Below are 14229 nucleotides of genomic sequence, written 5' to 3' on the forward strand. Positions count from 1 at the left end.
GGGGCTCACGCCTGTAATCCCAGCACTTTGGGAGGTCAAGGCAAATGGATCACAAGGTCAGGAATTCAAGATCAGCCAGGCCAATATGGTGAAACCCCGTCTACACTAAAGATACAAAAAATATTAGCCAGGTGTGGTGGTGTGTGCCTGTAGTCCCAGCTACTCGGGAGGCTGGGGCAGGGGAATCACTTGAACCCAGGAGGCCAAGGTTGCAGTGAGCCAAGATCGCACCACTGCACTCAGCCTGGATGACAGAGTGAGACTCCATCCCCAACCCCCCCAAAAAAAAGTAGAAGTGTTTTTAAACTCTAAATTGAGGTACGAAATGAACTAAGATGAGTTTAAACAGCTCTTATATGAGCCAAGGCTAGTGTATAGCTGAGGGTCTAACACCTCCATCCCTTAGAAAAATGTTAACATATTAAGAATAAGTATTCTCTGATTGTGACTCAGTAAAATGGTAATCTAATGACCCTAAAAGGTTAGGGTTTCCAACTGCTTTTAACTTGGTGACTTTCAACCCCAATTTTTTTTTGAGACTGAGTCTCACTCTGTTGCCCAGGCGTGATCTCAGCTCACTGCAACCTCCGCCTTCTGAGTTCAAGTGATTCTCCTGCCTCTGCCCACCAATTAGCTGGAATTACAGGCACGTGCCACCATGCCTGGCTAATTTGCATTTTACTAGAGACAGGGGTTTCACCATGTTGGCCAGGCTGGTCTCGAACTCCTAACCTCAAGTGATCTTCCCACCTTGGCCTCCCTAAGTGCTGGGATTACAGGTGTGAGCCACCACACCTGGCCTCAACCCAATATTTAACATTATTGTATTATATAAACAAAAATCCTCAAGTGTTATAAAATAAAACTATTACCAATACATTTTTCAATCCATGCATGATTAGTATAAATGAAATATTTAAATTCAGTTATCTCTATGCATTATAAAATGTTGACAGTGAATGATTAAGAAATCCACAAATCTAAACAGTTAAAACTGAACTAGTAACAGAAACAAAAATTAATTTTTGAAAAATTTGTGCTTACCTACTATACTCTTTTCTGGAGCTGGTGGCACAATATAACCAACATGTAAATACTTGCTTGCTAATTTGCTGTGCAAACCAAGAAAGTCACTGAATCTTCTTTTCACTGAAAATTCACTCTTACTGAACATGGAAAGAGATGTCTACAAGTGAAGAAGAGGCATTTCAAATTTTGAATAGTAAGCAATTATTCTACAAGTTAATGTTATACATAATTGTGAACACACACATATATCTACTTTGAAAAACAATGCAGAGTATCTAACTAATGTGGTATATAGGTTTCTAACTAAAAAAAACCTAAACCATAGATTTTACAGAACCTTAATAGGACAAAAAAGTATTTGCATTATTCTATCTTAACTGATCTTATTCACTCTATGTATGCTAACAATTCTTAAATCTTTACATCTGGCCCAGGTATCTTTCAAAGCTTCAGTCCAATATATCCAAATACCCCTCCACTTAAATCTCAGTGGCACTTCAAACTTACCCTATTTCCCCCTGCTGGAACATAAGTTCTATAAGATGCTGCCCTTGTCTGTATTGTTTACTACTCTACCCCAGTGCTTGCAACAAAGTTTGACACCATGGTAGGTGTTTAATGAATATTTACCCAATTAATTAACAACTGTCATCCCCATCCTCACCGTGTTCCTGCCCCTGTTGCCTTTCTCCATGGATCACTCTCACAGCTGCAAAGTCCCTCTAGTCAATAACCTAGGCATCCCTCTCCTTCCTCATCACTTACATCCAAGTCCTGTCAATTCTACCTCCTAGGTAACTCAAAAAGACACTTACTTCACTCATCTCCAGAACCATTTTCTTAGTATAAAGTATTACTGCTCACAGCTAGAATTGCTGTAACAGACATTCTCTTTTAAGATTTGAAGGGATACAATCCTTTAATCATTGCAGTGTCCCTTTAACTGGAAATCCTGACCTCTACTTTGACCCTCCCAATTCGTACTGAGGCCAAAGAAATATTTCTAAAACAAAAACCTAATTGTGCCACTCTTCTCTGAACTTCTTTAATGGCTCTCCATTATACTTAGGATGAAGCTAAACTCCTTAAAATGTGGCTGCTCATAATACACGAAGTCTTACTGCTAAACAATTCAATCATGCATCACTTCTAAGAGAGTCTAGAAAGCACAATGCTTTCCTGACTTTTGGCTTTTGCACAAGCAAATTCCTCACCTGGAACAAGCATTCTTCTTCCCCTACTCCTCCCCATCATTTCCCACACCTATGTCTTGGCTTAGGCATCTTGAGGTCTGAATTAGGTCCCATCCTGCATACTCTCACTGAACACTACATATCAAACCACTCACAACTCATTGTACCTATTTCTTGGCAATCTTTATTAGGTGGTACCCTTTATAAAGACAGGGATCACTTCTACCTCAATCATAGCCATATCCTCATACTACACATAATGAGGGCTTAATAGTTTTTTTAAAAGCACAAAAAGCTCACCTTTGTTGTTACTCTATATGCCATATAGGCATTCATGCCATCACCTACAAAAAAAGTCAAACACTACTATTAAAATCACATGCATAAAAATAAAACTCATTTAATACTATACTGATGTATGAAGAAAAACAATACTAAACCAACAAACTAATAAAAAGCAAATACAAAATATCATAAACATTGACTCACCAACTTTCTCTGGATCTGATACACCAATTTCTATGTCAAAAATATCCCCATTTGCTTCTTCTTCAATCTAGAAAGTATAATTTATTTTTTGGCATTAAAAATTATAATTTAAATTATTGTCATGACACTAATTTTTATCATCTATTTTCTGTAAGAGTCACTGTCAAAACAAATAATTTAGCCACCCAGCACTTCACTTTTGAAAAACAATAAAAACTTTCACATTTCCTGACTTCACAAACAAAAAAAACACACACACACACACACACACACACACGAAAAAGACCATCTGGAGAAGTAACAAGTTTTTCTTTTCTTTTAAAGACAGAGTCTCACTCTGTTGCCCAGGTGGGAGTGCAGTGGCTCAATCTCAGCTCACTGCAACCTCTGCCTGCTGGGTTCAAGCAATTCTCATGCCTCAGCCTCTCAAGTAGCTGGGATTACAGGTGTCTGCCACCACACCCAGGTGATTTTTGTATTTTTAGTAGAGACAGGGTTTCACCATGTTGGCCAGGCTGGTTTCAAACTGCTGACCTCAGGTGATCTGCCCACCTCGGCCTCCCAAAGTGCTGGGATTACAGGTGTGAACCACTGCGCCCAGCCCAAAATCTCGTGTTAATTCCTCAGATGCAGAAAAAAATGTTTTAGTCTTTTTGTACAAATATTGTGGGATTTTTTGTTCTATATACTGAATCTTGAGATTCAGATTATTAAAAAATTACCTCTTTAATTAATTTTAATACTAGCATTTTTCAAAGTTCTGTCTCTACCCCTTAATACCAAGGAGGTAGGTAACTCATTACTTTTATCAGTAGAACCTTACAAACCAGCAGAAGTGATTATACTGAAAAGCAACTTCAGTATCAAGATTTCTCAAATTATCTAATAAACACATGTTCCTCTGGAGGCCAAGGAAAGCATTATAAACCTCAATGAAAAAGCAATAAGTGGGAAAAATGATAACCCTATGTCGAGACTTCAGAGAAGCCCTTGTAAATGCCATTAAAAATAAGCAATTCAAACATTAGCTCTGCAGGAAAGCTTTGTTATTCTCAATCAAGCACAAAGTTCAGAGACTATTCAACTTTGCAAATTTTTCGAGGCAATTATTAATAGTCTAACAGTATCTAAATGAAAAGTGTTTTGAACCATAATTGTTTTATTTCAAGGTTGTCTTCTTGTACAGATATTTTTAAAGTAAAACTTTAAAAAATCATTACATAAAAGTATATAAATTTTAAGTGTACAGTTCAGTAAGTCTTCACAAAGTGAACACATCTTTGTAACCAGAACCTAGATCATAAATAAGCATCATCACTACAGCTCAGGAGGCCCTCTAATGCTTCCCCTCCAGTTACAACCCATTCTTTACCTGCCAAAATAACCACTACCCTGACATCTAACACTGTACCTTAGTTTTACCTGTTTTTAAAGTTCATATATCAGAACTACATCAGTGTTCTTTTATGTCTTATTTCCCTTAATATTATGTTTGCGAGATTATTCATATTTTTGTATGTGGTTATTTGATCATGGTCATTTTAATGACCTTATTTCCATGAATGACTTTTAAATATATAATTTTGCCATTAAAATAACCTCATTTTTCTTTTCCAAATTCACCTTGTCAGAAATTACTGCCAAATCATGAGAATGTACCTTTAACTGATATACATCCTCCCTTCTTTTTCAATAGCAACCTTAAAGTATTAATAGTATTTATTACAAATTTTATCAAATAAATTTACACAAAATATCACTTTATTGTGATTAACAGTTTTCAAAGCACTTTTATATATCATCTGACCAACAGAGAAACCCAGGGAAACACACGCTATTATCATAAAATCAGAAACGACAAACTCCTTCACTTAACAAGGTAAATGATACACCCAGGTCACTGGGTAGAGTGGGGGAGATGGAAGCCAGATCCCATGACTTATTTAGTCCAAAATTCTTTTCCCAAAATGTCTGAAAGGCTTTGATTAGAAATGACTAACAGCAGAGTGATGTTGGGTGGGGGAAAAAAGGTATATATTTACATATTAATTTAGAATACATTTTCCTGTACCTCTTCCCTGGATCTATCAAAGATCACGGGAGCAGACATACTCTTTGATTCAATTCTAGGAGCAATTAGTGTCGTAGGAGTGACAGGTGTGACTGCAGGAGAAGGTTCCGAGGATAGGATAGGTTCCCTTTCAGGGCTGTCCAAAGAAACTTCTTCTGTGGCTTCTAGACATAGATTAAACAAGTTAGTTAAGAACACTGGCAAGCAAACCCCCAATATTCTACATAGCAGTTAATGGATTATAAAAAATATTTTTATATTACCCACAAATAAAAAATAATATCATTTAAAAATAATTGTGACAAAGGAATTTTATGCATCCTTCCTTAGTTATTTACCACAACTTTAAAATCAACTGTAACTTGGTTTTAGAAAGAATCCTATTAAGTTAGCTTAATTATACTAGTGGTAGGGATAAGGCTGAAAGAAAAGCAATGATGTAGATGATTCCACATTTGTGTTTGGATTTGTAACATCTTATACTTGTGGTAACTTACCTTTCAAATATTTATTTACACTAATATTATGATTATTTTATACATATAAACACAAATTTTATGGTGGAAGTCTGCCCACAACTATTTTAACTTGGATTAAAAACTGGTTAGGAAAAGCTACAAAGTTAGTAATCTAAAGCAATTAATTGCTAAAGATTACTGGATATTAATTGGATACACAAATATGATACAAAACAAATAGGTGTTTAGGTTTTAAATTAAAATGCCCACTCACTTGAAAAATCTAATACTAATAATTTTTTAAAAATCAAACCAAATCAATACTGAATGTCTACAGGCTACATAACATTGTGCTAAGTGCAACGGAAAAAACACACAAAAATGTAAAATATCATACCTGCCCTCAGAGAGTTTATAATCTAGTTGGGGAAAACAAGACATAAGCATGTGGGATGTTAAATAATAATAAAAGACTTAAATAATAGCCAGGCAAACAATGAAAAGAATGTTGTAAGACATGTAATTGCTACATAAGCTATAGAACAAACACTGCAATTTGAGTTGAGACAGGAGACAAAAATCAAGAACAGTTTACAAAATGGATCTGAGAAGACTGAAATGGGTAGAGAAAAAATGAAGGAAGAATTCAATGAAAATGGAATAATAGCATATGCAAAAAGCAGAGCCAGGAAAGGGAAAATTACAATTGATGGCCATAATGTAAACCACAACTTTGCTGGTTTGTAGAATTGATACTAGGAAAGGAAGGCAGGACCTCAAGGAAAACACAGGACCTGGCCAGTGGTTTCTAACCTGAGGTTCTTAGATTCTTAGAGGTTCAAGATGGTGGTAATGATAGTCAGTGAACCATTTTAATCTTAATACCTCAAGGTATAGCAGTAATAGCGTATTTACCTGAAATAAGGTTATACATGTCAACATTTTATCAAGCTATGTTTACTGGTTATCTCATATTGATGAGATCCTTACTTAGTATAAATGATCTCTTTTTCATATTAAAAGTGAAAATGATCAATAACTAAAAATCTTTCAAACTACCGTAACCAGAAGAAAGAAAATGGACTATAGATGTTGAAACAGGATATAGATAAGCCTACCAAAACAAAAGAAAAGCTTATATGCAACTTTAGGCTGTGATGATTAATGGTATTTATTACTCTTTTTGTAAAGAAATGAAACCAATGAGTAATACGATAAAGTAAAAAAGCAGTATATCAAAGCTACAAGTGTGAGATCTTTACAACAATAAGCAAAACAGCAAGCACCAAAGAAAACAAAAACCCCAGAATCTGAAAGAGACACTGCTATTTGGCAACAGACTCACAGGCAAAATATTGTGAGAGATAGTAACTTTACTGAGAAATCAGTATAGATGAAGTCATTTAAACTTTTTAATAACATTTTACTTTACTGATACTGAGTTTTGTGTTATTTACACTAACAGGCTGCTTCATTCAAAAACTGTAGGATTTAGATTCAACATACTAATATATAATCTGTCTTAAATTTTCTTCATGACACCTTTTAGCTTAATTAAACCAATATATTACAAATTCACCAGGTTTAATTTAAAGCAGACCTAAAGGTTCAGGAAGATGCTTCATAGGTGCTAACTATAAAGATTAAATGTTCCTTGGAGACATGCTTTGAGACATGTATAAACAGATTATGTCAATGTCACTACAGCAATATCTATATTCTTTCCTCTGGTATAGGAGGAACAAATCAAGTATAGTTTTCTCATTACTGAACAATAGTTTTCACCATCCCAGTAACATATGCTGCTTCCTATTACAGTTTCCTAGAACCACACTCCTCCATAGAAGGAGGAATGCTACACCTGTTAAAATGTATTATAAATAAGAACCAAGTGTACTATTCATTCATTCATACAAAAATCATCACATTAGGTCTTCAGTCACTTAAATGATGTCATTATGAAATACAGCTGAGTTTAAGATGAAAGCTAAAGCATAGAAAAGGTTTCTATTTTTAGGTTAACAAAGGAGACAGATGACTATGTTTATTGTTCTTTAGTTACCATCTCTCTCTCTTTTTTTAAAACAAACACTGATATTCACCATATTTGATTCACAGAATTTAGTATAGACTGCTAGATAGAATAAAACAGTATAAAGATTTTTCTGGCTGGGCTCAGTGGCTCACCCCTGTAATCCCAATAATTTGGGAGGCCCAGGTGGGAGGACTGTTTGAGGCCAGGAGTTCAAGACCAGCCTGGGCAACACAACAAGATCCTATCTCTACAAAACATGAATAAATTATCCAGGTATGGTGGCACAAGTCTGTAGACTTAGCTACTTGAGAAGCAAGGGTGGGAGAATTGTTTGTGCCCAGGAGTTCGAAGCTGCTGTGAGCTATGATGGCACCATTACATACTCCAGCTTAGGTGACAGAGTGAGAACCTACCTAAAAATTGTTTTTAATTTTTATTCTAACCAAGCTAAGTGGGCAAATATCACTGTATAGTGCTCACTTGGCTAACTCTTTGATCAGCTGTGCATACTGTCAAGAAAAAAAAAAAAAACCTCACATGTACACAAACACACACAGACACAGTTCTGTTGTTACAGTAAAGTTTAAACATGCTCATCTACATAGAAATCTGAGATTATTGGGTGAAGGAGTCTTTAAGAAAATGAATAATTTAAAACCTCTTTGTATGACCCTATACTATTAAAAGAATACACAGAATTTTAGATTAGTACTTGATAAGTAGAGAAAGAACTTGTGTCATATTTTAGCATAAGATACAAATACCATGGAACAACTTTGAAAGATTGCCTGGAAAAAAGTCCACGAAAGGACATAATAACAAATACTGTAATATTACAACTTTGGTTAACTGTGATTTTAACTCTAAGTTGTTAGGTGGCTTAAAATTTTAAAGAGAGAACATGATGGTGTGTGGTATCATACTTTTAATTTTGTGACACAATAAAATATGTGAATTCATCTGCAGTGACAACTTCTCATGGACTGAATCAAGGTGTAAATTATATGGATTTTTGCGATGGAGGATTGTATCTTCAAGCATGTTTGTACAAAAACACAGAATGGTTTGAATATTGAACCACTATGAAAGTTGAGAACATAATTATTCATTTTTTATCTTTTTTTCTTTTTCCTTTTTCACGTGAGATGGGTAATGTGCCAATACTATAGCAAGGTTTGAGGGAGGCACATCTCACAGATTAGTGTGAAGTCCCAATCTTGAGTTAAAATGTTTAGTGTGAAAATCCCAAGCTTATGAGCCACAAAAGAATCCATTCATATTAAGTTTTAACTCAATGAAAGCCAGTTCAGGTAAATTAGGCTATTAAACACACAAAATAAAATTTACCATTTTCATTTTTGTGTCATTAATTTTAAGGAAGATGTTGCTTTTTAATATTAAAACATTAATTTTAATTTTAAAGCAGATAATTGTTAAAAAGAGTCCTTTTTTCTTAAGTTAGGATGAACTACACCAAATCCTGCCCCTGTATCAAAAACAAATCCCTTAAGCATCAATTTATTCACCTAAAAGTGGGTCAAATAGAACAGATGGTAAATGGCACAGCAATTTATTAAAACAGCTTTCAAACATAAATATAGAATAATTTTTAAATCCATAGTTTAATTTTGCTTTGTGACAACTTGTAAGCAACAAAAAAGTACAATCATTGCTATTTCCCAAAGTATGAGTATCACAATCATTAGTCTTTTGCCTCTAAGTACAGCCCCCAATCAAATTATAATATATAATTTATTCTCAAATGCTTACAGCCAGAAAGAACCACATTTTTGCTTCTCTGTGACAGTGCACATTTTTCATACAGTGATGTGACTGGAAATTCCCCATCCTTCTAAGTTGTTACAAGAGCTGCCACTAACACTTTACACAGAATTTCAGTTTTGTTTTAGATATTTCCTATCTAATAGAAAATATACTGCAATTGACCATTATTAAAAAATAAAGACATGACAATTACCTGCAAAAAGATCTTCTCTGTCATCATCTAATCCAACTTCTGTGGGTTTTGGGCCATTGGAGTTTGCACTAATATCTTCTGCAGGAAGACTAGCTGGTTCTGGAGATGACGGACTTGACTGTTACAAAAGAACAATAACAGGTAAAGGATTGGCATGTTTACCTGTTATAACTCTGTCACCATGTACTACAGAAATAGAACATTCTCTTGGTAAGAATGGAGGAAAGAACAAGAACAGCTATTTATATTTCCTCCTCTGAGAGTAAGAATGAACTAATAACACACTTTCTTAACACATCTTTCTTAACAAAAAGTCACTTAAGATTTAAAAAAGAAAACCTTTTTTTCTTTCTATTTTTGAGAAAGGGTCTCACTCTATGGCCCAGGCTGGAGTGTAGTGATGTGAGCTTGGTTCACTGCAGCCTTGAAATCCCAGGCTCAAACGATCCTTCCACCTCAGCCTCCAGGGGAGCTGGGACTAAAAGTGTACATCACCAAACCTGGTTAATTTTTGTTTTTTGTTTGTTTGTAGAGATGGGGTTTCACCATGTTGCCCAGCTTGAACTCCTGAGCTCAAGTGATCCTCCCACCTCAGCCTCTCAAAGTGCTGGGATTGCAGGTGTGTGCCAACTCCCCTGGCCAGAAAACCTTTTCTAGTCATCCTTTTTAGAGGTACTAGTTTGTCATACTAAGTTATAATTAACAAAAACCAAATTTAATATTTTACACAGTCATATACAGCAGAACCAAAACCATATCATGTCCCTTGATTTTCAAAAATCCCTAATTTTGTTTTTGTTATTGATATGTTTGTTTTTTATCCCGGTAGAGGCAGATATACCCAAACACCAAAATTCCACGTGACTCAACAGATCCTGAAAACATGCTGCATGTCCAAGAAGTTCAAAGCACTGCTTTACTATAAGAGGAAAATTTACTACTAGTTGAATTAAGACCAATTATTCTAAAATTTCTATCGCATCAAATTGAAAATGTGACTTCTCAAGACATTTATATTTCATATAAGCTAATGACTATTCTTGTGCCTTTTTTTTTTTTTTTTTTTTTTGAGACAGAGTCTCACTCTATTGCCCAGGCTAGAGTGCAATGATGCAATCTTGGCTCATTGCAACCACCACCTCCACCTCCACCTCCACCTCCACCTCCACCTCCACCTCCACCTCTCAGGTTCAAGCGATTCTCCTGCCTCAGCCTCCTGAGTAGCTGGGATTACAGGCATGCGCCACCACATCCCGCTAATTTTTGTATGTGTGTGGGGGGGAGGGGGCAGGGGTGGGGGGCAGTCTTGTAAACTGAAGAATGTGGGGAAAATCCCAGAGAAAAACCTAGAGAAGGGGATCCCCTAATTCTGAGACTGAATGTGTGCAAATCTCAGGGTCAACCCTGAGCAGCACACGTGTAGCCAAACAGCACAGCAATTCTCACAGACTGGAAAACTCAATTGATACTTGGGTCACTGTCAAAGTCCCAGATTAAGACCTGAGTGGTGCCTGCATGAGACAGACCCGAAGAAGCAAAAGCTTTGAAAACTGAACTGAGATTAGAACCACTGCCCACAGAAGGCAAAACAGAATTTGTAATCTGAACCTAAGCAAGTTGATTGCCTGACAAAACAAAAAAATAAGCAAAAAATCCCAATAGTCTCCAAAGGACTGTAACAGGATGCAGAGTCTACACAATATAACATTTTGGATGTTTAAGATATAGTCCAAAATTATTTGTCATAAAGAGTCCAAAAAATGTGACCAAATCTTAAGAGAAAAAGACAATCAACAGATGTCAACCTAGAAATAACCCAGATGTTGAATGTATTATTTTTAAAACTTTTAAAAGCATTTCTAACTATATTGTATGAAGTAAAGGTAAACATATCTGAAGTGAATGAAATGACAGCTATCAGCAAAGAAACAGAAGCTGCTGCAAAAAAAGAAAGCTGCTACAAAAAAAAAAAAAAGAAAAGAAAATGTTAGAACTGGAAAAAAAAAAAATTACCTAAAACAAAAAGTTCACATAAGTGCAATAACAGAATGAGCTGTTACTGAAGAGAATAATGGGTTGTTATTGTTATTGACAGAGTAAAGTTAGTGCAATTGAAAATAAATCTATAGAAAATATCCAATCTGAATAACAAAGATAACTTCTCCTGAGAAAAGAAGTTGAAAAAACGAACAAAGCCTCAAAGACCTATGGGAAAATACCAAAATGTTCCAGAAGGAAGGATGAAAGATTGTTGCAGAAGTACTTAAAGAAACAGCAGCTGAAATTTCCCGAATTTGGTGAAAGATAAAAATGTACAGATTCAAGAAGCTCAGCAAACCTCAATGAGGCTAAAATGAAAGAATACTATGCCTACACACGTTAGATTCAAACTGCTGAAAACAGAAGCTATAGGGGAAAAAATATAAGCAGCTGGAGAAAAACAACATATTTTCACAGGGGAATACCAATTCAAACAACTGTGGATTTCTCATCAGAAATCACAAAGGCTGCAACGCAGTGGAAGAATACTTTCAAAGTGTTGAAAGACTTATTGACCCAGAAACCTATAAGCAGTGAAAACATCCTTCAGGACTAAAGGTGAAATAAAGTTTTCAGATGAAGTACAAATTAAGAATATTCATCACCAACAGATCTGCTCAAAAACAAATGCTGAAGGAAATTCTTTATGCTAAAAAGAAAAATTACAAGAGCAAACCTTGGGTAAAGGAAAAGCAACAAAAATGGCAAATATCTGAATAAATAAAGCAGATTATTTTTCCTCTTAAGTTCTTTAAAATAGACACGACCGTTGAAGATTACAATACACATATAATACAGCTACAATACACGTAAACTATTCACAATGTATGATGTATTCTTATCATAACTGAATGCTCATATTGCTAATACCTTGGGTACTCATAGTTTTGACACCAGAAACAAAGAAAGAAAAACAAACATGTTTATATAACAAGAACAACCTTTTCACCTCATAGTCCAGAGCCCAAGAGCAGACTGCACAATGGGAATGATGTCGGCGGTGGGCAACTCAAGTAGAGGCTACTGGGGAGCAGTCCTATCACTATGGAGAGACTATGAGGAATCTACTTCCTTCGAGTGTCCAACAATCAGTAGCTTGGAGTGCCCTGCTCAACTGCCAGGGAGCTGTCACTCTTTTTCTTTCTTTTTTTTTTTGAGACAGTCTTGCTCCGTCCCCCAGGCTGGTGTGCAGTCGTGCAATCTTGGCTCACTGCAACCTCTGCCTCTCAGGTTCAAGCAATTCTCCTACCTCAGCCTCCCAAATAGCTGGAACTACAGGCGCGCACCACCGTGCCTAGTTAATTTTTGTATTTTTTGTAGAGACGGGGTTTCACCATGTTGGCTAGGCTGATCTCAAACTCCTGACCTCAAGTGATCCACCTGCTTTGACCTCCCAAAGTGCTAGGATTACAGGCGTGAGCCACCACACCCAGCCAAGAGAGCTGTCACTCTTTAAAGGTTGTAAAAACCTACTTATCTTTGTTCTGCCTCTCCATGTCTCTTCAGGTTCCTACTGAATAGGAAAAGAGCTGCTTTCTAGTGGATGGAAAGGAATATGGAGAGTGACTGCCAAATGAGAAAGTGATGGTGGGAAACAATACTGATGGCTTCTCTGCCTGTGGCACAGGTTCTGCATGATCAGAACTACAGTTGTCCAAGATATACAACTGAGTAGACATCTGTATTCTTAATAAATGAATATTCCTTTATTCCCCCACACCATCACCTGGTAGTAGCAGGATAAAAAAATTTAAGATTTTTTTGCTAGTATCTCTTCAATTAAAAAGTGGCACTTTGGATTCCAAACAAGATCAACAAGGACCACTAAAGCCTCCCTCCCCCACGGACTGACACTAAAAATTATGGATAGAATACAAAAAGCAACAATATAAAAGTAAAAAAATAGCAGGCAGACTAAGGAGGGAGCCAAAATGCAAAAAATAGCCCATCCTTACAAGGATCCGTTTTGCCATTTTCTCCTGTATTCTGTCTTGACTTTTCCTGAGGATGGCGCCAACTGCAAAACTATGCTATTGGTGTGGGCAGCAATGACTTACAAGCATACAGGAGGGAAGGTAAATGAACTATGTGGTTGTAAAGCTTAGCATTTTACATGAAGTATACTACTAACTCAGGTATGTATATTTTAAGCTGCAGGGCAACCACCAAAATATATATTTAAATATAATGATATTAAACAAATATTCAGTAGATAAAATGAAATAATAATAAACATAAAGTAATACACAAGAAAGGAGAAAAGGAAAAAACTGAGGAGAAAAACAGGAAGCAAATAAAACAGTAGATCTAATCTAGCCACATCAATAATTAAATAAATAGCCTAAAATACCCATTAGGAAACACAGATGGCTAGACTGGATATAAAAATAACTACACATATGTTGCCTAAAAAAAACCTGCTTTAAAGACATATTAAATAAGTTAAAAGTAAAACAATAAAAAAGATATGTCATGCAGACGATCTACAAGAAAGCTGTTGTGCTAAACATCAGAGTGTGTAAACTTCAGAATAAGAAATATTATCATCAACAAAAAGGGATATTATATGATAAAAGGGTCAATTTACCAAGAAGACAAAACAATCCTAAGCATCTATGTAACAAAAGAGCTTCAAAATACATAAAGGAAAAACTAAGTGAACTAAAACAAGAAATAAAAATTAAAAATATACAATTATACTTGGAGACTTCGACACTCTTCTCTCAGTAATTGATAAAACAAGTAAATAGGTAACAGGGAAAGACAGAAAAGTATCAACCAACTTGACCTAACATTTATGGGACACTCCACCCAACAAAACAGACTACATACTCTTTTCAAAAGTACAGACAGAACATTTATCATAATAGAACATGTTCTGGGGCCATAAAGCAAACTTTAACAACTTAAAAAAATGAAAAGCATAAAACATTCTC

At 35.6% G+C, this 14229-nt stretch overlaps 1 protein-coding gene across 4 annotated transcripts in view; it reads right to left on the minus strand.

Annotated features, from left to right (window-relative positions):
* Nucleotides 1-14229, minus strand: part of SNX2 (sorting nexin 2) — a 61087-nt gene that overhangs the window by 38133 nt on the left and 8725 nt on the right. For 3 of the 4 annotated variants that reach the window (XM_011987778.1, XM_011987779.1, XM_011987777.1), the window contains exons 2-6: nt 9254-9371; nt 4783-4946; nt 2712-2778; nt 2523-2566; nt 1045-1186 (exon numbers count right to left, since the gene is read on the minus strand). In XM_011987778.1, the coding sequence (XP_011843168.1) occupies nt 1045-1186; nt 2523-2566; nt 2712-2778; nt 4783-4946; nt 9254-9371 (535 nt within the window). Of the gene's footprint in view, nt 1-1044; nt 1187-2522; nt 2567-2711; nt 2779-4782; nt 4947-9045; nt 9102-9253; nt 9372-14229 lie in introns of those variants that run through there. The other variant, XM_011987781.1, reaches the window with a different exon arrangement.

The sequence above is a fragment of the Mandrillus leucophaeus genome, unplaced genomic scaffold (assembly GCF_000951045.1).
Source record: "Mandrillus leucophaeus isolate KB7577 unplaced genomic scaffold, Mleu.le_1.0 Scaffold316, whole genome shotgun sequence".
Classification (NCBI taxonomy): Eukaryota; Metazoa; Chordata; class Mammalia; order Primates; family Cercopithecidae; genus Mandrillus; species Mandrillus leucophaeus.